The 26755-nt window shown below is 40.8% G+C and overlaps 3 protein-coding genes across 6 annotated transcripts in view; 2 read left to right on the forward strand and 1 right to left on the reverse strand.

The window, feature by feature from the left end:
- On the forward strand, window positions 1-18926 carry LOC124411571. 3 transcript variants are annotated; one of them, XM_046890771.1, is made up of 7 exons: window positions 1-1021; window positions 4803-4910; window positions 6653-6817; window positions 8413-8510; window positions 10868-11030; window positions 11555-11766; window positions 18891-18926. In XM_046890771.1, exons 1-7 carry the CDS (start codon window positions 835-837, stop codon window positions 18909-18911), a joined length of 954 nt encoding a protein of 317 aa, XP_046746727.1. In that variant the 5' UTR covers window positions 1-834; the 3' UTR covers window positions 18912-18926. The 3 variants fall into 3 exon arrangements, with proteins under 3 accessions (XP_046746727.1, XP_046746725.1, XP_046746726.1); XM_046890769.1 differs by lacking the exon at window positions 18891-18926 and adding an exon at window positions 15354-15529; XM_046890770.1 differs by lacking the exon at window positions 18891-18926 and adding an exon at window positions 15354-15529 and having other exon boundaries at window positions 4806-4910.
- Window positions 15363-26755, reverse strand: part of LOC124411568 — a 16801-nt gene continuing 5408 nt past the window's right edge. The window contains exons 2-11 of the mRNA XM_046890762.1: window positions 25249-25405; window positions 24526-24639; window positions 21274-21464; window positions 19221-19439; window positions 18961-19111; window positions 18539-18729; window positions 18012-18241; window positions 17195-17595; window positions 16648-16969; window positions 15363-16450 (exon numbers count right to left, since the gene is read on the reverse strand). Coding sequence (XP_046746718.1) covers window positions 16093-16450; window positions 16648-16969; window positions 17195-17595; window positions 18012-18241; window positions 18539-18729; window positions 18961-19111; window positions 19221-19439; window positions 21274-21464; window positions 24526-24639; window positions 25249-25405 — 2334 coding nt within the window. The 3' untranslated portion in view covers window positions 15363-16092. The remainder of the gene's footprint in view (window positions 16451-16647; window positions 16970-17194; window positions 17596-18011; window positions 18242-18538; window positions 18730-18960; window positions 19112-19220; window positions 19440-21273; window positions 21465-24525; window positions 24640-25248; window positions 25406-26755) is intronic.
- LOC124411574 overlaps window positions 25338-26755 on the forward strand; it is a 7362-nt gene continuing 5944 nt past the window's right edge. Inside the window, exons 1-2 of one of the 2 annotated variants that reach the window (XM_046890775.1) lie at window positions 25338-25471; window positions 25916-25979. In XM_046890775.1, coding sequence (XP_046746731.1) covers window positions 25975-25979 — 5 coding nt within the window. In that variant the 5' untranslated portion in view covers window positions 25338-25471; window positions 25916-25974. Of the gene's footprint in view, window positions 25472-25742; window positions 25980-26755 lie in introns of those variants that run through there. The other variant, XM_046890774.1, reaches the window with a different exon arrangement.

A 26755-nucleotide genomic window follows, 5' to 3' on the forward strand; every position in this document is an offset into this window, starting at 1 on the left:
TGGCTTGAGACAGTTCATGAGGGCGGTGGACGCGTGAAGGGGTTGAAAACTTTCAAAGCATCTTGAGGCCCAATCAAGATAGCAGCGATTTTTCGAGTTGGCCAGTAAAACTGTTGTGGTATCGATAGGGAACAATAGTTGGCAACGTGCCTTTGTGATTTGTGTCGCAGCGGTGATCAAAACTTGATTCAACTGTAATCAGTGGAACTTGACTAATAAATATTAAAACACCGGCGAGTCTACATCTGTGGACTGCAACGGCTAAACTTTAAACTTACGCCGGACGATATCTGTGGCGTTCAATTATTACGGTACCTGCAACCTGCGTTACGGGTTGATAAATAACGTTTCAAGAATACGGGATGAATAGTTTAAATTGAAAAGCACACATACTTAATATATCTGAAATCGTTGATCGATATTTTAAAATAAAAAGTTCAATCATATTTGCCGTGATTTTGACAATTCATTCTGTGGTATCCTTAAACAAACAATAACAAATGAACAAGGATAAAAGTTTGAAGTATTTTTGAGTTGTGTTTTGAATATACCAAATGATAATTCACTTCGGGTTCAAATTAAGTATCGTAGGGTTTAAAAGAAACTTGGAAAACTAAATACAGACGTATATCCGTGCACAGGCAACTATTTCAAAGCCAAGAGCTCGGGAAAAGGAGAAACAATTTTGCTTCGGAGAGAGAAGTCCGAGAAGAGGACTGAGAATCAGAGGAAGGAAATCAAAATACCAGAACAGACAAAACGATTTGGCAAATCTTGGTTTTCCGAGTCTTACTGAAGCCTGAATTGAAGATTCAGTATCGAACGGTATGAAGAATGGCAGAATCGAACAACCACCACCAAAGTCATCGAGGTATGATGACTGTGCAACCAACGTTGGATGAAAAACGTGCACTGGCAGCACGTGGTGCTGCTGGGGTTCTGGCACTTGGCATTTTAGCTCTCGTTCTGCAATCTGCTGCGACGGCAACGCCTACTTGGGGTTACTTCTCAAATCCTGATGGTAGGTAAAAATTGTCTAACTCGCTAATCTATAGCCGTCAATGTTTTACTCCATTTTTGTTCTAATATTTCTTTCCTCTTTTCTCAACGGTATTTCTCTGGCCTTCACTTTGCCCCATGATGAATATTACTAGGACGTAATAAATAATAATTAATCAATTGATCAGCCAATCAATCCGTCAATCGGTTAATCAATTCCCCTCTTCCAGCGACTATGTTTCTAAAATCTTTACCAGTATCTGCTATAATCTCAAAAACTCTCTACCTCAAGTCATCGGAGAATCAGCCACATGTTTTATACTTTCAATGGACTCTTGTGCGAACAGGTTTTAACATGTAATTTTATTTATCAACATTTTCTATCAGCTTGCGATTTACTTGTTGCATAATACTTGAGGTGTGAGTTTTCTTTGGTGCGAAGGGTAGTGCTTACAGCATCGCTCTTAGAGTCTTGAAATTTTATTGATACCACGTGATTTATTTCAACATTTTATTATTTTATCCTGCGGTTCTTACGGTGCGACGATACTAATTATATCCACATTTAATAAGGCTGAAGGTAGTAACGTTAAGGTAACAAAACATCTGGAAAAAACCCTTGTTACGCAATTTTAGATTAACTTTTAAGGAGTCCGTCGTTCAAAATAAGATGAGTTTAAGATGGTTTACTAAATTTCAGACATTCCTAAAGGTGCGAAGTAACGCTTTTTCTTAAACATGCATCGTTACAGTAACGTTGCTAACTTCATCATCATTAAATTTATTCTCTTCCGTAATTGCTTTGAAGGATCCTCGGTAACAAAACATAAATAAACGTTTATCGTTGTCATATGTTGTTCTGAAAAGTATAGTTGATATCGGTGATAGTGACTCGTGCGTTATGTTTAGAGGACCGTATTTTATACAGCATATTGAACGATAATCTATTTCTTATATAGATATAAGTGTCATTGAGCTGCATGGCAGATCGATAAAGGTTCAAGACCAAGGCTGTGACATTATGCCTGAATTGTGCAACTATGGAATTCTGCGGAGTGGGTCAGATTTGAGTGACTCGCGATTGCAACGGCTCGGATCGCGGACAAGCAAAATATGTATTCACAAAATCAGGCTGCTCTCATGTCGATATGCAGATACCTATTGTAGAACGATCAATGGAGATGCCCATCAAGTTAAATGTATGGCCAATATAGAGGAGGTACATTTACCTAACTAGGCAAGATATCCAATTTTAGTGTGACCCATTTTAGACGTTGCTCCTAGCTCCTTGAACCTAATTATCCTCTATGCTGCCTGCGTACGCCTCTCGTCGGTTTCTAACTTTGACGCTACGTGCCACACCACCAATAGCAACAGATACGCGGGGGCAAGTGAAAAGGAATGAACCCCTTTGGCAACACTATTATCACATTAGATGCAGGGAGCGTATAATGTACGTGCGTATCTGTACAATGATTCGCGTACGTCGCGCAACATTTCGTACTGAAATCTTCGTGTCAGCTGTGTGTCTACACTTGAGTTGAATCACAGAGAAATATACGTGGTTGTGCTCTAGCTTTATATCCACTCATAAGGTTTCGACTGCCACTGACTTCTTAAGTCATAAGTAAGTAGGTATATTTTACCTACAACATCACTATGCAGAGAATTCGGTGAAACAGACCGCTGATCTAGCCATTCGTGGCGACTCTGCGTGCTGCACTAACCGCTGTGGTTTTGCTGCCCTTCATCGTCGTTAAACTGACAAGGAGAGTACCATACCTCTAGATCATGGATTCTGTTCAAACACTCAGGATCGTTTCTTTGGTCCAAAATATCAAGCCTGTGATGTGTGGTTTCATCTCATAGGCCTTTTTTCATTCTGGGTAAAATTGATAGTATCATAAGTGTAATTGGTAAAATTTTATGACAAATGAAATCTGTTGCGTATTTTACCTTAAATATCAATTTTTGTTGTTCTCCATTAAAGTTTCGATGACAGGATCTTATAAAGTTAAGTGTAGACGGATCTATTATTATTTCAGACTGTGAATTATAGACAATCTGATCCATTGTAAATTGTACGAAGAATGGCTCAGTAGATACAACTACTCATTAGAAGTTCCATATTTTGGGCCTAAAAACACCTTCGAAAGTTGCAGTAGAATCCATCATCCGGAGGTTTGATACTCCACTTGTGAGTAGCCTGCCTTACCATTTCGTTGATCATGGTTGGTATGCATCCACGAATACTTACAGTCAGTGCGTGTTCATAATAAATGAACTAACGGTGCATCAGTTACGAAACGCTTAGAATTTCGAAAGGTATATTAACGGTATATCTTCGAGCCATGAGATCTCCCGTAATTCACTTCTCGTTATGATTCAAATGCGTTTCTCTGCAGACTTATGCCTAAGTTCTATCAATTGTCACAAAATAACGGTGATATAAGTGATAGAGCTCAATGTTTTTGGGCTGGGTAATATTTTTATGTCTATATACCGTATCACCGGATTTCGATCATGAAAAACTGAAACGAGCATATAATGAAACTTGTGATCAACTGACTTATCATCCTATCCTATGGATTAATAAAAAATCGTCAACGGGTCAAAGGGAGGGATCAAAAGCTGCAAGTGGCAAGTACGGATAATCTTTTAGAGATGACCTAATACAAGTCGATTCATGTTTGCAAAGCTATTATGATACCCTAAAAATAATGATCATCTAGTTATTTGTCATTCAAACAGCTAAAAATGAACGTCAAGGTTATGTTGTTTCGGCTGGAAGAATGCCGTAATGTGTAGAGATACTACCTAACCCAAAGATATCAAGCTGTATTATTTATATCACCGTTTCGGTAGAAAACAATTGAAAAAAATTCAGAATAAGAACAACGACTGCGGATCTACGTTGCCACAGGCGACCGTGTTGCAAGATTTTTATCATCTCAGTTATTGCGTAACAGAGACATCAGCCAACGGTTCTCAACTGTATCGATAAAAATTGCCAGCGATGAGATCACCTTTCCAACCACACCCGCACGCAACACATTCGCTTCTCATGCATTATACAAGCTCCATACGCTACATCGTATCCGATAGGATTCATTTGTTTTAACCTCATGCATTCCGACGTCACAGAAATACAAATTACAACCTGAACAAAGAGACTGCGAAGAACATAAAAAATAACAAATAACTGTCACAAAGCTAGAGTAACGAACAAATGTCTAGGCCACGACATGATACAGTTGGGTGCGACAGAGATATGTGAAAGAATGTGGGACATTGGATTCCAATTACCGTAGAGTTAGTTACTAGATTATATATACACCTACTTCATATAATTTAGTTACACGGCCATCGTGTGTATAGCTTACCTTGCACCCTGATATTGAACTAGGAATTTATAAGCCACTCTCGAATTCGTACAATACTTCGTATTTACAAATATGTACATAACTCTAAGCCAGTGTGCATATGCACAGGCTGGATTTTACCGTTTCCAGCCGTATATGAGCCTTTCACTTTCGGCCATTGAACCCACCATCAAAGCTGGTGCCAAAGCATTGAAAAGATTCTACCCGTCCTATGCATATCACACGTGTGCTTACAATAAATTTCGTTCAAAAGTGTTTGCCAAGCAATTCGGTATGTGGGATAGGAAAAACAGATATCCTGAAATTAAATTGATAAAAAGAGCTTGTGCGACGGAACAACGATGAGGATGGGCTGATTAATGAATTTGAGCATTGAATCCGATATGCAATTTTTGTTTTTGCAATTCTCTTTTGTTCCAGCTGGTACCGCGGCAGAAAACGGATACTTTGGACCTTGGCGACAATGCAAGCAGCTGCTTTACGGTAGAGAAAGATGCGGTACAGCGGTGTCCAGGTTTCAGCCGGTCGGTGAGTTGATCACGGTGTATTGAATCTGGAAGTAATATCGGGATGTAGCAGCGTTGGCGTTTGGCTAAAGATTAAAAATCATGGATAATAACTATGCGGTTGGTGTGGTAAGACGCCATTAATACAAACGTACAATATTCCACGTGATCGGATTACCTATATATACGATTGCTACATCTTTAATGGAGCACCTCTACTACTGCGGTGAAGGATATTATTACAGACTCTGAACTAGAAACGAAAACGTCAACGAGGGCAGAAGTTAGGTCTTTGTTGATTGCGAACCATAAACATTACATCCCTTGAGCATAAACACTGCTAAATTTTCAGTTATGCAGTTAAGAATAAGACAAATCAGATCACCGAAACCCGGGGATATTAATAGTAAGGGTGTCGTCGGACTACTTAAGTCCTTTTCTACTCATCGTCATTTCAGTAATGGTCGACCGTAAACACTACCTACTTTTGAATTGTAGGGGCTTCGCCGAGCTCGATTATCGCGTCGCTGTCTGTCGTCCGATCTTTCGTATATAGGGTAACGTGGTGGGGCACGATGGACCCATTAACCGCTAATTATTGTTTGTAGATTTTGAGCACCGGGTACAAGTTGTTTTGATCTGTCTCGAACAAATTCGTTATTATATAGCCATGATTGGAAAAAAAATCCTGGCCACGACGGATATTCTCCGAAAATCTTCAAAATTTTTTTTCTCATCCTAAAAGAATGTTGCATACTTTAATTTAACATATATTTAAAAAACCTCTGATAATATCTTAATGTTGGTGGAATATTCGTTTTTTTGACATCTGCATTTCGATATTACGCTCGTGGTAATTGAGGTCCGCGGTTTCAGTACTTCGGTAATTAGATATTTCGGTATTCCGGTATTTCGACGTTTTCGCATTTTGGTATGGGTAGTCTCAACTTTCGGTATGCTGATAACGATACTTCAGTTTTGGTATCGAAGGCCGATGTTAATAACAGAATATTTTTAAACGATATTATCGAAGATATTTTGCTGTACCCAGATATCGCACAGCCCTATTCTTGGAGCGTGCTAAATGAAACACGTGCTCGTGGTGTGAAATTTGTCGTTGTGTTTGTACGGGGCATTCCACGCCAATTGTGCCTAAGTTGTTGGACCCTCACCATTTCTGATTTTGATAAAAAAAATTTTATGCGGTTGCCCCAACTCCAAAACAGTACCCTGAATTTTTTCAGATTATTTCAAATAAATTCACATCATTTATGATTTTTGAAAGCCAACAAAAATTTGTGCGGCAGATACAAAAATTTTTAAGCCCAGACCCAAAATGGGCCGGTAATCACTTCCTCTTTTTTGAGCTTTTTAAAGAAAAAAAGCAAAACTTTGATATTTAACACAAGAATTTTGTAAATTTCTTCACATTTTTAAATTACGGAATGGAACATATTGGTTTTTAAAAATTATAAGTAATACAAATTTACTCAAAAAAATATGAAAAATTCATGGTACTGTTCTGAGGTTGGGATAATCGCATGAAATTTTTTTCGATCAAATCAAAAATGGCGAGGGTCCAACTTTGGTGCAGCTGGCGTGGAATGCCCCATACGTACGTAAGGTACAGTGAGTCTGGTTCCAATTCGCTCTGGTACATTTACGGGTTATCAAATGTCGTTATATCAAATAGTAAACTTTCATATGGTTTCGCCAATCGACCTTTACAATCTACCTGAATCGTAAAATTTTTTTCATTTCCAGTGGCTGTATGGGTGGCTGGTCTTTCAGCAACCGGCGCATCCGTTCTGTTGGCGATATTTGTCGTCTTAAGTGTTGTTCAGTTAGCGATGGCTTCTTCAGCGAAGAGGGTCCTCATGTCCTATAATACGGCATTAATTGCCAAAGTGGCACTCGCTACTCTCGCAAGTAAGTATTTCAAAGATTTTAACCATCACGAATAACGTTATTCCGAGACATTGGCCCAGGCCCAAAGCGGAGAGAATCCTGAAATTTACACAGCTCACATTACAATTTTCGCATTGATTTACTTTTTGGGAAACCAGGTGTAACGAGAAAAACTTTTTTACGAATAGTTGATAATGTGTATAGTCAAAAATGTGTAGTCCAGTCAACCAATTTTATGATAAGCTTTACTATAATTTTGGCTGGGTACACTGTACATAAATGTCCCTTCTAACGAACTGTTTTAGTTAACATAAAGTTAACATAAATAAAATATTGGTTATTCAGAGATGTTCAACCACACTATTCTTGGAACTATTGTTGGAAGCACACCACTTTAATGCGCGCTTGTAACAAGGTGTACCTATAGTTGGAACAATCTATTCACTGTTGGTCAATATTACGATAATTCTTGTAATTAATCGATTTCTTCGCCTGTGTGTCATTTTATATGACGGATTAATTCTATAACCAAGGTGTGTACAGTACGAGAAACCAATAATGTAGTTCCAGTAACTATATCATTATTGTTGCATTAACCATAAATCTAGCTGCGATTTCTTGTGATGCTCAAACAAGTGCCCAGGGTTCAAATCATTTTTTCATAGATTAGGAATGCGTTACTCGTTTTTGTGCGTTGATAATACGTACTCAGAAACGTAATGTGTGCGTGGTATGTCGCATATCAAGTAAAATTCCGCGTAATTATCAGAGAAACTTTTTCCCCTGGCACGCGATAACACCAACTACAATGTTCTACTTATGATGCAGGTATGGTTTTCGCTACCATGTCTCCATGGCTTGGGTTACTATATTTTATAGAGGAATTACAGTTAATCAGAATATTTTCTCAATGTATGTATCGTTATTTATCGAATACTGGCCACGAGTTCGACTGCGGCAGCTGATTTTACCTGAAACCCACATAAAGCAGCTTTTCTCGTTCTAGGGTCGGGTGGCCAGTATTCGATAAATGACCCTTATAGGTATAATAAGGATATTATTACCCGACGAATAGTTGCTATGATTGGCAACGTTACACGCATTTGTAATTACCTACGTAAACGATTGTAATCTCGGAATATTGAGACTCTGTGCGTTTTAGGCAGCCGAATATGCAACACCTAAATTACATCGTTTATGCATGATATTCTTGGAGTTATATTGTTACGTTACGAACGACATAACACAAGTTATAGGTACCTACCTAAATAATAAACCGTACGACTGCGTTCGTGACAGAAGTCGATACGTAAGCCAATTGACATGGAATGCATTGTACCTATAGTACAATATCTGCGTAGTTGCCTCACGCGTCAGAGCATCTTGGAGGGATCACCATTGACTTATGTATGCACCTTTATATGTTGAATATAAATAAGACTCGAGGTTTAAATCGAAAAATATACATACGTCTGCGTGGGTTTTTGTGTGTTTTTCATTAAAAAAAAAACGGAATATACAATGGACATACTTTATGAAGTAAAGATGATATTGTACAAGTACACCGTTTGATAACCACGCTAAGCAATGGCCCCACAATTTTTTTTTCGTTTCAGCTCTGCTAGCCATCGTTGCGTCTGGTTTATTTGCTCTGCAGACAGACGATCGAGCCAACAGTTTTCTCATCACCCGGGGAGAAGCTTTTTACATGCAGGTAATACACTTTCTATTTATATTTAATCCGAGTCTGTGTACTTAATCATACGAGTGCCACATAATTGCTCGATAGGATCTTTCGTAGGTATAACGCTGTACGGCATACGGTCACAGTCGGTTCTGTGGGTGTATAAATGAATTTCGGCAGCTTATGAGAATCAATTACGATTAATTAGTCCCATCTTGGTAAACGGTATAATGAGGAAACAATCTTATTCGGCTTACACGGTTCTCAAATTATAATTCTACAGGGTCCATTCTAGAGCTGTGCGATTAATCGATTAATCGACAATTTCGGTTACTCAATTTTCCAATAATCGTATGATCGGCGGTTTCGATTAAGCGATTAATCGAAGTTGTCTCATAGTAATTTTCCGGGTCAATCGATATGTGAATCGAAACCGTCGACTAATCGATTAATTGGAAAAACGAATAATCGAAAACCGATTAATAGATTAATCGAGCAGCACTAGTTATTCTAGTCGTCCGGCTCTGGTGTTTAGCCAGATATATATAAACAACCCCGTATATTATTTAATAAAAACTACCCTGCCAGTGTTCAGAATAAAGTCAACGAAAAATCGATGAATGCAAATGACCTGCTGCAATCGGGATATTGATAAGGATCAATTTATACGCACAGCTGTTAGTTTCTCCAGTTCACTCACACCGTGGTTCACGGGCACGTGGCCTCATATGACACACTGCACGTGTGGGTGGGTGATGAAGAACACGGGGGCGCGTCTCTGTTCGCCAACTCGACGAATTGTGCGAACCGTTTCAACATGGAGACCGTGCAGGTGTTACAGGTCACGTGCCGCACATATCAAAGTATTACGGGTGCGCGTGTATGTGTTGACGAATCATAAAAATATGATGTGCCCAGAATAACGACTGCTATTATTACTACTATTGTTAGTATTATTTTTATTATTATTACTATAGATATAAGAGTGATCGGGCTTGACATTAAAAACAATCGGTAAGGTCGCCAACCGTGCAGTTGCCATGCTGCTGGGAATGGTACAGGTTGGTCAAGTTGGTACGGTGATTACGTTTATTTGTTTTTCATTCGATGTAAGAATAGAGGCGGGTTACTGATAATCGAAATGATTCCCTTCGCCGCGGGCGTCATGTGTCATGCGTGTGTTTTTCGTTGTGGTTTGCCCGCTGGATGTGTCGGATTTGCAGTATAACCTTCGACGTGTAATTCGATATTCAAAATTCTTTATAATTTGCCAGGAAAGTTAGAGCAGTGAATTGTTTATCCGGCTCGTTCGTTTCTTTCGTCAGTTAGTTCTTTTTCTTTGTTTTTTTTATTTCTCTTTCTCTCTCTCTCTCTCTCTCTCTCCCCGACAACTCGAATTTCCAAGCTTCAGACTCGGGGAGACAATGAAAAAAGAGTCAGTCTGGTCTCAGCACGAGTTAGCATCGCGCCGCTTGTGCAAGTTTGACAGATCTCATGGGTTGTGTATTCAAAAATTATTATGAGTGAAAGAAAAAAGCGACGATTGTTGAGAGAAGCAAAGGATGAGATCAAGCTGGAACGCAGCCGAACGAAACAACGCGGAAAGGTATGATCATGTTTGACAACCAATATCATGAAGATTATACCTCGCATATCAACTGAACTGAAAAAACTTTGAATAAGCGTGAAAATCAAACTGGGCAAATCGGGAATTATTCAGCCAAGAAGACAGAGAGCATAAGCACATTTGACGTGCTCCACTTTCGATTCTACGCGAATGAATCGTGAGGTAATTCGTGAAATAGTTATACCCTGTAAGGTATAATACGCCATATAATAAATGGGTGTGGTATAATTAAAACTCCACGACACGGCAGTCTTATTTGTTTTCGGGCAGTTCCTAAGATCGCGTTCGTGCCGAGAATTGGGAACAGGGAGTAGTTAAGTAACTTTCTTTCTACTGTGCAATTCGATGGGGTTGTGAAAAGAAAAGACCCTACGCCGTTCAGGCTCGCAGTGCCTTAACACTTATAATCAATCAATTTCACTGACTTTTCACTGATGTTTCAATGATTTCTAGAAGTATACTTATAACTGATTCAGATTTCGAGAGTATACGCTCTGTTGGCAACATAATGTTCGGTATTATAACCCTTGTCTTCGGTCCAAAGCTTCTGGGGGTTGTCGGAACACCCAGAAAGCGTTGACGTATACATTATAAGCTCATTGTTCCACAACCGAGCTGTGCGAGTCCTGATCCTTTCTGTATATACATTGTACCTGTTATACTATCGATCATGCTTTTAACATGCACACCAACAGCTCCGCGTGGGCGTCGAAAAACAAGGATTAATTACCCGGTATGCTCGATTTTATCATGTTATTAGCTGGCGGCAATTGCATTGAATTTTGGCGTGCTGGTGTCTGCTGTCTACGAGGGCATTTACGCACGGAGAGGTGGTGACCCGACCAAACTTCGAGACGTTCATACTTCTCATGGTACCACGATTGACAACCCGGGATACCGGGAAGCCCGTTACCCCACGAATGGTGAGTTAGTTGACTTGTACGGTATATTACTGCGTGTTTACTAATTACATTATACATGTATAATACCGCTGTTATGTGAGTAAATATTTTCATTCGGCTTACTATGCACACTATAGTGATCCGTAGAGCGCAAATCATACCGAAAGGACCTTTATGGTACTCGGCAACTTCTTGTACTTTGACATAATTTTATCGTTGAATGTTGAGTTGTGAAATGTCTGTATTGTTTGTGTAGAAATATACGTTCGAGTTCAGCATTAGCGAAAACATTATATATGACTCAAAGAACATAGAGGGGTGCCACGGGTCTTGCGCATGAAATAATGTACACAAAGCACGTACTATCCATTTCCAAGTTCCACGCTTCGAATATTTGCGAATCGGTTGTAACAGATTTGATTTCACGGTGTACTGGCATCGATAACTACGTATATAGATACCTTCATGTACATATATGTATACAAATAATATGGATTTTCGATGGCAGACCACGATCCGTTCCATTGACGAGATATTATTTTTAGGGGCTGGCATTTCAATGACCGACGCCAGTGGTAAGCCTCACCCCGGTGGTGCCGGAAACGGATCGATGGCATCGGTGGCAACGTCCGGCAGCGCAGCCAGCACTTCATCCCCGCTCAGAAGCTCCCTAAAGAAGCCAAAACCAATGGGTATACCGAATCCAGGATTTTCGTCGCACAGTCCGACCTTGTCAAGAAATGGATCTCAGAAAAAGGTACGAATTCAGACACATTCCACAGAAGTTTGAGACGCGATAGGTAACGACCCACGAAAGTAAGCTACCCCAAGTTACCCGCCAAGTTACGCTATTAATGGATTAAGATGAGCATTGATTGAATTTCATGCACGCTATGAGTCTGGCTTATGTTAGTTTTACACACTTGGTTGGATGGTAGTGGTTTGACGCTGTTTGTCAACCTATATTCAATCTAAAATCGAGCCTTGTGATCATAATAAGGGGAATATTAGACGATGTTATGAAAGTAATTTTACACGGTGATGATTTTATTGCGGTTATACAGCTGCAGGTATTATAACAGTCATGTGGGTGAAACGGATGCCGGTGTACGAATGTTAGAAATATGTTTATCTCATGTACGTACTGTGGTCCAGAAGAGTTTACAAGCCATCTACAGCGGTCTTTTGCTTCGAAGTCTAGTTTCAGCCCGTTGGCTGTTTTATAAACAACCTTTGGGTTGCACCGTAGAATCGTTTGTTATCAAAAGGCCTCGAAAACTCTGAGAGAAATTTTCTGGCTATACGGTAAAAACATACAGGGTCATTTATTCGTTGCCGAACGTGAGATCCGGGAGAGAGTCGCTCGTTTGGGATGCGCCAGGCGGAACGGTTGCGACAGTCTCACTCCTGTTCACCAATGAATAGACGACCCTGTCTAATATATGATTAATATGAATGTAATTACGAATAAATGAATATACGGGCTGATCTACGAACCTTTGGCTAACTTTTGAAGGTAAAAATCAATTCGGCTGAAATTTGGATATGTCTTATAGTCCAGTTTTACAGCCTCTGTTCCTCGTCTTTTTCGACAACACGTAGATCAATTTTACCACTTTTTCGAATGGTAAAAAAATGTGACCTAATGTGATTTTTGGGTATAAAATCTTTATCTTTCTTAATACGAAGAGCCAGGAAATGAATTGTTTTCATTCCACTCTGAAAATTTCAGGATATACTCCAAACCGTTCACTTTTTGAAACAAAGATATAAAAACAGTTTCTTGGAAAAAGGTATGCGGTAGAGTACAGAAAATTGACGGATTTTCATAACTCAGCGTGCACTACACATATCTGAATCGAAAATTTTACCCTAAAAAGTAGACCGAAGGTTCGTGGATCGGCCCATACACAGGCACACATGCATCTAGGGGACAGTGATTTTCTAATCGTGCAATATTCTGAAACCTGCGATACAACTGAAGAGTAGTCAAGTGTTACCTTACCTATCAGATTGCATTAGAAATGCGTGTTGTGATCCGAATGATAATTTTCCCAACTATTCGTACCTGGCGCAATGGTAAATACAGAATTACATGCAAATACAGGGATACGTGCAGCTACCCAACTATATCTATATACATAGGTTTTCGTACGCATTATGCGAATATTGCGTGTAACGAAAACAAAATCATTGTTATATTTCTATTTATATACGATCTTTTTTCGTAACCAAGTAATATTTAAGATTCGCGTACTTATAGGATAAAATATCTGCCTTTTCTACTTACTCGCAAAATATCCGTCCAGTCCGAATAAGGGCAGCTACTGTTTTGGCTGCCATATGGGCAAGAAAATATATTACACGTTATATGTATGTCTAATACATAGTGTATTCTAGTATATATTTATATTATTACTAACTGATGTACCTCTATGTAGTATATAAGCTTCACTCAAAATCTAAAACAGAAAGAATTTTATCAACATCATAGTTGCTGTTATAATTCTCGTCGAATATCATTATTATCAATAGTTGCCTTATTACTATTTTTATTATTATTATTATTATTATTATTATTATTATTAAATATTTATTATTCTCTAGCGTCTTTTTCGTAAGTTACCTCACACCTTTTATTGGGAGCCGGTCTCATGGTGTTTGAACGACAAAATTGATTTGAAGAAAAAATAAAAATAAAAATATTATACGTATGCAGTTAGCGTTGAGTATGTGTACGCATGCATCACCCTTCAAGTCAAGTCTTGATAAATAAATGCAACAATCGAGAGGTTTCAAACACTCTTCGATTCTAACCATACGTACTTTAAAAATTGTTATAATTTCTGTAAGGTCAGGTGAATAAATTATATTGGAAGCAATTGTAATGGATGATAAAAAAAAAAAAGAGTAAAAATTATTACAATAAGCTTAAACAAAAGTTATAATACGTATGTACTCTTTTTGATGGTATGCATACTCGTAATGTTGTTACATGTTTACGTATGTACATGAATATTATACGGTGCGGTAGTGCTTACGTACGCATCATGGAGTTTTTAAACTTCAAAAACACCTCATAAAAAAATCACTATTATCTCCACAAGGTGTTGGGTATACGTCGGTAAGGATTCCCCGCTGAAAACGGAGAGATAATATATCTAAGTATATGAAAATGAGCTTGAATTATGCAAACGTATAAAACTGAAGAGAATATATACTCGTCTCAGCGCGCGGGGGGGGGGGGGGGGGATTTGTTTTGTATGGTTAAAGAAAACACGAAGGTTTGTAAAAAAAATTAATATTTAATTGTATATCAGTTTATAAGTTTAAAACTTGACGACGAAACTATTGACTTGCGTAACGTCACGGTATAGTAGTACAGGTAATTATTCTCACCAGGAGATAACTGGATACGATTAAATCTGACTCTCGTTATGTTGAAATTGACCGTTTCATGGCATCCTAGCTCGCATGTACAATACAACCATTCTTATCACCGGTTGATGTCCCGTGGCTTTTCGTCAGTTCCGCATTTCAAGAACTACCGAGCCAAGGATCGCAGGTAACTACGTAGGAAAGTATTATTATACACTTAAATCTGGGCGTGCTGGAGCATTGATCAGCCAACGTCATATTCATGGTTAACAGTGTATGACGGAATCATTGGATAGCTCGGATGCTCTAACCTCTGGGATTCCATGGTGGTTGATACTATACGCGCATATAATCAGTTGACAATGAGATAATATTTGGGAATTCACGCAACCCAAGGCGTGGGACGGTTGTTCATTACAGAATAGGTACATAACTTATCGTTAAGGTTCGAACATAAGCTCCGGCTCTTTCGACGCGAACGAGGAATGAGCGAAGGTCGGGTAGGTGGGAGGGGGAGCGTAAGAACACACGAAAAAAAATTTTGCCGAAGTAAAAAATATCAGTATCGTGAAAAAATAGAAAAACTATTGCAATCACGCTATCGTGATGTCAACGATACTGATCTATTTGCTGCGGATATTTCAGTTCTGGAACTGCAGTATAACTGGCAACTTTAAATGTTCGATTCACTAGACCATGCCGGGACAACAGCAATAGTTTTTATGATCTCTCTTACTTTAGTCCGTTTTAAGATCACAACTGCAATGCTGCAATTTCTACCATTCAATTTTCCTGTAACATCAACAACTGGTGATAGTGATCAACAACTGGACTACAGTTGAGGTTACATCACCTTCATCTTTTAGCTTTTTCACAGATGAAGTAGATTTGACGATATTAGGTTAAAATTTTGTCTGATCCAGATGATTGTTGATTTCTTTTTTCACTTTAATACTCTATTTGCAGTTACTTTTAGGTTATGGTGCAGCAGAATATTGCTATATAAAGCACGTGCGGAAAGTACTACAGTGATATAAAGTAATACTTGCAATAGCATAAACACGATTTTAATCTCAAGTTAACAACGCAGCATTGCCAAAACAATGTGATAGAATTGACTGCATCACGATACCAGAATCTTACAAGCACACAAAAAAATATTCGGCTTCTGAACTTGTATCTAAAACAATCGAATCATTCTACGATCGCTACAATTTCTCAGAAAATCCAATGATTGTCAACAATTTTTCAGCAACAGTAACAATACAAAGTTACCGCATCTGTCAAATAGTTAACTGTGATTAGAGTCAATTATACTACAATTGGAGTTTCTTTGGCAATTCCTTTTCTCCGTGCTTAAGCACGTACGAACACAGCGTCAGGTAGATGTAGAAAGTACTTTCGGACAAGATTTTTAAGAATTTCTTGCAAGTCTGTGGTACTTGCATTACCGTGGGTATCGAGAATAGAAATACACGGAGCCAGTATTGCACGATATGGGCAAAGCTATGGGCGTTACCAGGGCGACGTGTATTGGAAATGTATCTTATCCAGAACCAGAATATCTCACAAGGGTATGCGTCAAATCTGGAGCCATGAGTTGGTGCTGCGAGTGTACGGGGTGGGTGCGGATGCATATCCACATCCATCCTACCCGTAAATGCGGTAGTATTATATACCTATGCCCTGGAAATTGGACTTACTATCAAAAATAAGTCTCTCGGTCTTTCGGAGCGCTGGATATCAGCTCTCGGCGTTTCCACACGGGCGCTGGAATCACCCTGGTATTTTGCGTGGAAGGCGTCGGCGTCATAGACGTCGACATCGTCGTCGTTGTGGTCGTCGTCGTCGTTGCCGTCGGCGGTGACTTGGCTGCGAGGGTTTCGGCGTCAGGTATGTGCCTTGTTTGATGCCGCGAGTCGGTGTAACGTCTCTTTGTATATTTCTTATTTTCGTTCGAATTGGTAATTGGTTGTTGCTGTTTCGGTGACGGGCTCGCCGGTGAATTACTAATTTCCGGTTTGGTGATGTGCAGCATTCTCTCGATATCCGCGGTCTTCGACCTGCGCCAAAGAAAGCGATATAAGTATACGTATTATGGTCCGTCGTTCACTTCGAAAATCTTAGTATCTAATCTAGAAATCGTTTAGAAATTGGCGACAACGGAGCTGTTTTACCGTCACGAGTAAAGCAGACGACTTTATACTCGCTTATACTTGTCGCTAATTTTACATCCTTCACGCAGGACTATATCACCCACCTTAACACGGCACCGCCGATACTAGTTATGCTTGGCGTGTAAGAGCCAACCGAGCTCTTCGGGGTTTCCAAGGATGCAGCCGTTGATACAGTCTGACTGTTCTGACTGCTTGACCTCGATATTTGGCGAACTTCGCTCGAGGTAGTAAAGGACACCCTTTGCAGAACAGCGTGATGATCGGGTATGTAGGAAACCGCAGTGACCGCGCTATCGGGACTCGCCGGCGGACTGGACGCCCACGAGGGTGGCGAGCTTGGGGGTTGATCGCCCGACAAGGTAGTCGAAGATCCCACCGCGCTGTCGCTTCCGTGTCTACCGCCACCTAGGGGACCAGATTATTTCTCATTAAAGTCTAGCCACGCCATACATCGACAGGCACGCGCAGTGATAACCACAATGGAATCAACACTGGCTTCCAGTGCATGCTTGCACGATGATCAACAGGTGTTTGGCGGGTGGAGGAGTGTTGAGTGCTTGTAATAGATCAGTTGGATCATATAATAATAACTGTATAATATATAAATCAGCGTTTCATATAAACAGTCACCTTCGCTGCAACCGGATATCGATCGTTGTCTTTGCCGCCGCGGGGGTGCGCATGGTTGTTTCGGTCCTTCCTCGATGTAAGGTATATCGGGGTCGTCGAGGTTTAGGGTGAATCCGGACATGGGTATCGTCAGGCTGGCCGTAATCACCATGGGTGACGATTTTCGCCTAGGATCGGTTGGATCCTCGCTCGAACCGCTGTCGACGCTGTTGCTGCGGGTGCTCCCGTCCTTTCGTCGAAAACCGGGACGTTTCGATCGCCTCGGCCTTGGCCCGATGTCGCCCCCGACGCCGGCTGTCTGATGGAGACACTGTTCCCGCGTCCAAACCTTCCGTGGCGCTACGGCTTCCTCGGAGAACGTCTCCGCCTCGCTGCAAGGATCACCATCGTCCCCGCATTGCCTGTGGGCGAATCTCGTTCAATAAGCAATATCGAAAACGAAACGATGCGTCCCATCGACCATGTATTGTATGGAGGTATAACGCGATACGATATTATGCGTATACCTGTACAAGGTAGCCAGGTATACAGATATACGATAAAGGGATAAAAAGGGGTGCAAAGTGTTTTCGCTGATTACTCGCTATCTCTTGCTTCCCATGAGATATCGACTTGGTTTTTTGCTTCTAACGGTTCCTCATTCAACCTCCTAAATACGATTTTCGGTATTTTTCTAAATTCAACTCCTAAAGGGATGAATTCGGCTGCTAAGGAGCTGAAAGGGAGTTCGTCTAAAGCTTAGGTCATGAAATTTGGATGCGGGCGAAGTTGCGACGGGGTAGCTAGTACCCTATATGTACGGAAAGTGGAAACTTACTCGTCTGCACGGCGGGTCAAAGCGGCGTCCAGGTCGGCGGGATGCGTGTCCATCATGTGTAGATAGAGTTCGTCGAGGAGCGCTGCGGGTACGGTGAACAAAACTGAACTATGTTCGAGCAGAGCGCGGACGACGTTTATCACGTCGATTCGTTCTTCAGCCCTTTCCGCCGAGATTTCCGGTCGCGCTTGCCCTGGCTTAACGCAGTGTAGGATGTTCGGCGCAAATACCTGCTTGGTCGGTGCAGAAAAAAGTTTTACACAGCTGTACCTACCAAGACAATTTGATTATTGGGATGGACAATTTCCTCATAACTCATCATCGGAATCAATAGAACTGAGTCGAGACTTTTGCGGAGTACAAAATATCTCAAAACTTAGCAATGAAACTTGGATTACGTCTCGGCGTGAGATAAGAAATGACATTTTGGAAAACTAGAAAGCAGTCCGTTTGACCTGCTTTTTTTCTGATCCATCTATCAGTTTTTTTTTTTTTTTCCGTTTCTTTCACGCGATTTTTGTTCTTACGGTAGCCAAGTTAGTTGCGTCCATCTTGTTACCGGCGATCCATTCACCGGCCTCATTTTTGTGGTCCTCGCTGTTCCCAGCAACTTCACCTAAGAAATTGAGCAAAGCCCACAGAGTGTCACGATTTGGCGCCGGCAACAGTTGAATCAAATGCTGCAGAGCTTCCTGCTGCAGTCGTCTGTTTCTTATCTCTGTAAATTGTGCGGTAATGATAAATCATTAATATGTTAGAAATCGAATGGATTCAAAGAATACGTTGAACAAAATAACAGCCTCGACAACATGATGGTAGGGAAATGAAAATGAAAATAAAAAATCGACGAGGCATCGATTTTGGCGAGGTAAGTTCTAGAAACGTATACAATATTCGTGAGTTGGGTAATACAGCTGCGTCCACACCAATGTGTCTCATGCCAACCTACTCTGTGTGTGAACGAACGCCTGGTAGAGATCTCTGCACAAAAGAGGATCTGGTAAATCCCGAAAGTACTCCTTCAGCAGAGCAGCCACATCGTGCGGGCATTGGTCAGGACCAATTTTCGATTCTCGTCCGCAGTCGAAATCTTCTCGCAGCTATAACAATGCGGTAGTTTTGAGTTAAATTTCAGATACGGTGTTTTTGAGTCGAAGATAAAGGAGAAAATGAAAACGGATAGGCGAAACAGCGTAGACGGGAACTCACCTGACGAACTCTTTTCTTTGAGGGAGACACGCGAAATATACCAAGAGTATGGAGTCCGCTGACTTGGAGGTATTTGACGCATTGCTGGACAACGGCTGGAACGGAATCCCACTCACCCGGAAATCCACCGCCACCTCCACTGTCGCTCAGCTCCAGCAAACCCGAGTCACTGCTGGTCAAAGCTCCACCTTTTGACGGTAGTGACTCGCAGGAGCCCCCCTTGAAATAATGTCAATGCTCTATCCACAGACAATAATCGACGTCGTACTCACTAACACGGTGCACAATTTTACAACAAATGTTTTCCTTTAACAAGTTAATTCTAGCCAGTACAGAGAAATGAATTTCAAATTCAAGTGGAACCGGAATCTTTGGAAGAGCAGAAATTTTTGAAAAACCCAAAACGTGAGTAATCTAAGTTGCCTGATATTTGTAATATTGGACAAATAGTAGATGCTGAATACTAATAGTAAATATTACATCTACGTGAAATTAAATATTTTCAGTAAAAAATATATCATCTTTTATCGGGCGATCTGGGATTCTCGAATACTTCGTTAAAACTGATATTCTCGGGAATCCCAACATTTGCATGAATCCCGAAATATTCGGGAATTCCCAGGCTTACGGCAATCTCGAAAATCTCGGGAATCCGACCCGAAACTAATAGAATTTTCCCGACACGACCCGATCTGACGAATTCTGGTATCCGCACAGTCCTAATATTAACTATGAAAATAACTCTGTTACTGTAAACTTGTTTTTAGATCGCTTGAACCTGCAGATTTCGCTACTGAAATTTGAAAAATATATAAGTTGTTTGAGCTTGTCTCCGCAGAAAAATACTGCATCAGTATCTAAGGTTCGGTCGAAATCAAATTTTTTGTTTCACTAAAAAGGTATGAAATTTCAGATCAGTAACGGTGATCTATATTCGTATCAAAAGTTGTTAAGATTTGAAAGCGATTATCTGAATCATACCAGAGTTATTTGACCTCTAATTTTTTATGATTTTACATTGATTCATATGGGAAACTTTCAGGCTCAATGTAAAATCACGATAAAATAAAAATTAAAATACCTCTGGTATGGCTCAGACAATAGCTTTTAAATTTGACACGGATTTTCAAAATAAAAGTAAAGACAATTTGTACAATTTTCATCACAAAGCCTGTACATCCTTAAAAGTCGACAGTTTCATTCCAGCATCTATTTTTTCATACACTTATGCGACATAGAATGTGATAAAAAACGAGCAGGCATTATAGACGGATTGCATATAGGTGCGCATGCGCGCAGAATATGCAGTAGACGTATCGTGCGTGTTCCGATTGAAAATCTTGGCGCAATGTTACAAGCCCTCCTTTAAATAAAGCCTCTTACAAAATTAAGCGGTCTTAATTAACCCCACGGTAAAATTAGTCCCTCTGGCCCTGTTCTATTCTCGTCCACGATCTGTGACGTCATGTTTCGCCTTTGCGATGACGATCAACTGCATGCAACGCAGTTTCACTAGTTGCCAGTTTGAATCGGTCAGGTGTGCCGACGTAGTCTTATATACACATGCCACGGAAATTTATCACATAATATTAAATTACGCCATGCCTGTGCGTAACATGTTTATATCACCAAGGTCGTCAAATTTACTATTGAAGCGTAAACCTCTATTAACCTTCCTTATTTCGGTCTCCTGTTATAAATACCTGTATCTATGTATTTACTTTTCGTTCGAGTCAAATCTCTACAACGACAGCATTCTCTCCTTGAAGGAATCTAATTGTAAGCCGCAAACTGCCCCGTGTTAGAATTGCACAAGTTTTTCAAAAGTGCGAAGAGAAAGATAATCGACTTGGGGTTCAGCGATCGAAATCGTTAATTCCAATCAATTTGCGTCAACCATCCCTCATGTGCAGTCAACCTTTATGGGTATATTCGTGTCTAGACCACAGCAGTCAAAATGACGCTGGGAAAGATGGACACGGGTCTTCAGGGAGTGTAAAGGTGGGAATCTGCGTTGGCATGCAAGGGTTGAACATCTTAGGTACGCGCATACCTCGTCTGTTTTCGCAGCGACGCTGGGCACTTCAATGAGACTGGTAAAACTGGCCCTGCTTCCGTGTCTACTGTTTCTCGTCAAACTCCCAACGTCGCTAATCTCTCCAGCTGCAGCGGCGATCCTGGCGATCCTGTCGTTTTCGAGGCACTGAGATAGTGGGATTCCAAAAACCAGACCACCTACGGATTCTACAGGCAAAATGAATCGTGGGTAAATCATATTGCCAATGTTGAGACTAAATGAGAATATAATTTATGTATTATAGCTCTGGCAGTTACCACCTTGAATATTGATCTTCGAGACGTGTTGACAGAGAGAGAGAGAGAGAGAGAGAGAGCGAGAAAGAGGAGGGGGTGGTGGGGGTTAGCTATTGAAGAGAATGAAAAAATGTTTGGAGCAAATGTTGGTCGAGTTGAAGAATTTCTCGCATCATCTGACGTTAGCTCTGTTCATTTTCTGCGGTGTTTTATTTAAGAACGATGACGCATTCCGTGAAGATTGGTTCTTTTGAAAAAGGGTTCGCATCTTATATCCCGAGCAAAGACTTTAACGACTGCTTCAGAGGTAACGGATGACGATGACGTCACGTGTTACACTGTCGACCAAACAAAGGTTGAATATAGCTGTATATTTATAGATATCGTGCGATACAATATCGAGGTTCAAGGTAGTTCTGCCGTGTATCTGAATTTAACTGTCGACACGCTGCTTGCCAGAAAAAAATTTGTTGCAAGGTGATTTCTCGTTAATTGGGATCATGCAGGGATCACGAATTTCGAATCGTCTTTTCAGAGGTTTCGGAATTTCAATTAATCCAGCAACCGTCCCAGATCCAACTCGCCGATGGGCTGCTTCGTCTAACATTCGGCACGCAACGACTCGACGCCTTGAGGTTCTCATTGACCTGAAATGGCGCGTTTCGCAAGAACCTCATCGGTTATCCTGCACACCATTGGGGTTATCTGTGTCTTTTATCTTCTGCGACAAAGTGATAAGTGCCATTTTGATGAATCGGCAGGCGTAAAGTGAGATATGCTTCTTGGCGGACGACACACATCTGTGTAGGTAAATAGATCGTTATATATATCCACATCCAACCCCTTTACAATTTTACATGTACGGCGTGGGTTCGCCTGCGCTATTCAGTTTCAGGTTTACAAAGTTCAACTTAAGATCAATTGGTAATACCTAAGAGGTGGAGGATGTAGACATAGACCTGCCACGACGAGTTTTCTGTGAGTTTTCATGCTTTTCCCCAATATACAAAATGGCGAGAGGGCAGTGAGTTTTTTTCGGATACCACAGTCCAGTATACGATTACTATCGGTGAAACCCACCTGCTGGCACGTCATAATCGACATCGACAAGATCTCGTTGAAACCTACCAATGACGAAACCGTCCCGCGAAACATCGCGATCGCTGTGCCGGTGGACTCGACGTCCGCCAAACTTGTGTGATATAGAAACGCTCAGCATGCGTATACGCATCCCGATATAGAACGCAATCTGGGACATTGACGCTTGCAAGTTCCAAGCACATTGTTCGATATTATATTACGATACGTTCACTCAAGTAAGACGATCCTTAAAATTGAAATTTTTCCCGCTCACACGACTCCTCACATGTATAGGTTAGGTTACGCGATGGATACCTTTAAGTTAAACTAGGTACTCCTGAGCTCGATACTTTATAAATTATTCACTCTCATGCACAGCGTCTTAATCGAATAATTTTACATCGCATTCAACCCAAGCCACATCAGAAAGATTGAATAAATTCGCGTCTAATTACCAATATGCAAAATACTTCGTGAGGTTAGTACGATGTGTTCGAAATGATACGACGTTACCCGTAACATTACCCTGTGCATCACAGGCAAATTTAACCTCTGCATAGTTATGGTCGCCAACATTCCGTGAAGTGTCCATTAAAAGTTGGGATTTGAAGCGACAGATAATACTGGTAGTAATCCAGAGTTCTCGATAGAAGGGCAATAACGATCCTGGCAAAATCTACTAACGGTAACCCGGGTGAAATAAGAGACATTTTCCGGGTCTAAATTTACCGAGGCCGAGAGAAGATGCGCTGGTATTGCATATTTCTACATATAATATACATCATGCACGCTATGTGTTAAGTAGGTACTCGTACGCGCTTGCGTATGAGAGTGATGCACAGGTATACGGTCACATGTATATTCGTTGGTTGGTTTACTCGGGGTTCGTAAGTGCCGGGCGTCAATCAAGACTCTCTGGTGCGCGGTCACTCACTTGGCATGTAACCGGTCATCACCTTTAGGACTGTGAGTGACTTATCAGCCGATCTTCGAGATCCAGCGAATCAACGTGTGAGAACAAGTCGCGTGTAATCTTTAGTGTTGGGTGTCCCTTGGCTTAAAAAACCATGATATCTGAGGTCCTTGGACGCAATTCCAGGATTCGTCGTAGTAACTTTCGATCAATCGTGGATTTTCGTATGAGAGACGAATAAGCCATCCGACGCGGATGATGCAACAGTCGCCAAGAAGTATTCATCTCTCACTGTTTGAACTCGAGAAAACAATTCGACCATTCGGAGAAGCGTCGAATTGCGATCATATTTCCGGTAAAAATATGCGAAGTGGTTGATCGCGATAAAGGTAAAATAGTATACTTAGGACGGATTGCTCTGGACAGTGATCATTGAGATGGTATGCGATAAAGGCGCGATGCGTTGCCGCTTCGGTCTATTTCAAGATATTTATATATAGGCCTATACTTTGGAGCCCGTTTATACTACAGGCCACTCTATTCAGAGCATCTTTCATATACATTGATGCGAAACATCGGGGAAAGAAAGGCAGCCGCGTGAGTGTTGTTGAAAGTTGGTACATCCAATGACAACAGTACTCTCACTGCCTATCAAATTTGGGTAATTTCAGGCATATGTAATTTGCACGCCTTTGCACGATTCTTTTCCAGCGTACTCTATGCCATTTGATTTACAAACGTGGGATGTACGGCGGTTTTAGAAGCGAGTCAGCTTATACGGCCGTTTGCTCCTATACCTATATACATAAAACACGTGTAACAGCTGTAGCCATGATAGACGTCACATCGGTGATATCATTCTCGGGATCGGTGCGTGGTTTCTGTACCCCAAACGTCACAAGTGACGGATAATTTTTTTTTTCTTATTAGTTTGAATAGTATACTGTAAGCGTACTTCGTACATAGGTTAAGGTATGCGAACACATGTCCGCGACTCACCCTTATCCTTATCATCTTTTCCCTTGTTGTCGAAAAATCCAGTTGTCAGAGCCTTACGCTTCAGTAAATAAGCACGACGTTTCGGCTTCGTCGTTACCGAGCCGCCCAAAGTTTCTGATAACAAAAAAATTAGATTAGAATTCGTGCATTATTATCCGTGACATACTATTTTTCATTCTGTTGCAGTCAGAGAAAATGTGTGCACATTTGTAACCGTGGATGTCTGTCTGAAGAGTCAGATTACGTAAGTATGAGGTATCAAGTACGTAGGTTCATTCACTTCTTTCCACGAGTCCCGCTTGTGGCAGGATAAACCGCGTTATCCTTAAACCGCTACGGTGCAAGTGATTAAGTCTTTCTCACGGTCCGTCATGCAATATTCCCATACTTTCAGCTGAAATGATTAAAAGTATCTAAATGTGATTCACGTGATCACCCATTTCTTGAACTCTATGGATATGTACATGCGTTTAACATACGTGGTGCACCGATACATCGTCAAATGAATTAGGATTCCACTGTAGTATCGAATTGTCGATTGGTGTAGAAATCGTGAAATTCAACCACGTCGCAATTTCTGCAACTTTTTCATTGTCATGGTATATCGTCACCGTGTACATAGGTATATAGGTATAACAAAGTTTCGTCGTCCGTCTTCTATCGTCGCGCGGACTGGCAATGAGGAGTGAACGTGACCAACTCGAAGGTGTTGCTTAGACTTACCGGTAGGTGGACGAATGTGGACCCCAAGATTTAGGGCTTGTAATTTCGCGACAGCCACTTGACAAAGCACACGGCGTTCGACGTCCGAGAGGGCTCGAAGTGGTGTATCTTGAAGAGTAACGCGACGACCTCCTGCCCCAGCCCAAGTGCATCTTCCCTGTAGATAAGCCAGCGAGTAGAAGAGAGACAAATGAATCACTGAATCAAGTTGAATTATTTGACGGTAAGAAATTGTGAAGACATAAAACGTTACATGATTAGCGATACATTTTTTGTAATGTTTAACCGTGTGGGATTGGATAGTCGTCATCATGGTCGCCTAAGGTTTTCGGTATGGGTACGCATATACGCTGTTTTATGCGATTATAGAGCCCAAGAGCGTAGTGACTGCTTCTATTAGCATTCGTAGCGCTGCCGCCCGACGGTTAAAGTGGGACAATAAAAGAAGGCACGTTCGATTCGAACAGGGAGGTTATGTGTGAACTTTAAGAAGCTCGTATAAAGCGACACTTTATTTTCCAAGTGCTTGCGGGGATCATCAAAGGATGTTACGCAACGGGCTTTATCCGTTTGAGTGGGTGAATGTAGAGAAAATATACCTCGGACGGTTACCAAAATTTGAAAACGTTCGGAAAAGTACGGAAATAATTCATTTTATTCGTTGCAGTGAACAGACGAATTTGCAGTATAAGCGGGTTACGGAAGCTTTCCCCCTGCTGTCAATTAATGAGGTGAGGTATGCAGTATAAAAATATATTAGAACAGTATATTGATTTGAAATTTATCGCCATGCTCATCGTCAATTGACCCTTCGTCCAACTGTGCGCCTCTTCTTCCATAACAGTATCAGCTGTCATACCTGTCTATAAGACGGATAGTGTTTTATAACTAATAAGAACATCAATTCGGTATCCCCCTCCAATTTCATTGGAACTCATGTACTTTGTAGAACATTGAAAACTAAAAGATACGTGTGAAAACTAAAAAATACGTGTTATTTAGTTTTAAATACTATTCAAGATACACAAGTTGGAACGAATTCGAAGGGGGACCCCAAACTGGTGTTCGTTGTTATTTGAAATTCGCATCTCGTTCGTTTTTTCAAAATTAATTCGCGAAGTATTTTCTACATTTCTGTTAAGAAATGTGGAGAGTATAATTTTTCTTTTACTGGGTTGTACACCCGAGTTAAATCGATTTTAAACTGCCTAATATTAGTGGGCTAGAAATAAGGTTGGCAGCACTAGCGGCTAACTTACGCCTATTGAATAACTCACGTAGTATCTGCTCGATGCGCCGCTGCGATTGGTCAGAGGCTGCCGGAGCCAACTGTATCTTAGACCTGCTTTAACAAGGGGAGGTTATAATCTACTTCATTCGGGTATACATCTAACATTTTACTACCGTAATAGGCCTAATTAATACACGGAGGGAAAGAAAGTCTTGGACCAACAGAACAGATTTCGGTGGAGTCCATTTACTTCAATCTGGTAAGCTTTAATTGTAA

The sequence above is a fragment of the Diprion similis genome, chromosome 10 (assembly GCF_021155765.1).
Source record: "Diprion similis isolate iyDipSimi1 chromosome 10, iyDipSimi1.1, whole genome shotgun sequence".
NCBI classification, from domain to species: domain Eukaryota; kingdom Metazoa; phylum Arthropoda; class Insecta; order Hymenoptera; family Diprionidae; genus Diprion; species Diprion similis.

Excerpts from the sequence above, each read along its gene's own strand:
- LOC124411571 (XM_046890769.1), top strand. The coding sequence starts at position 835 with ATGGCAGAATCGAACAACCACCACCAAAGTCATCGAGGTATGATGACT. Across the intron at positions 1,022-4,802 it reads TTACTTCTCAAATCCTGATG|CTGGTACCGCGGCAGAAAAC; the intron begins GTAGGTAAAAAT and ends CTTTTGTTCCAG. Across the intron at positions 11,031-11,554 it reads AGCCCGTTACCCCACGAATG|GGGCTGGCATTTCAATGACC; the intron begins GTGAGTTAGTTG and ends TATTATTTTTAG.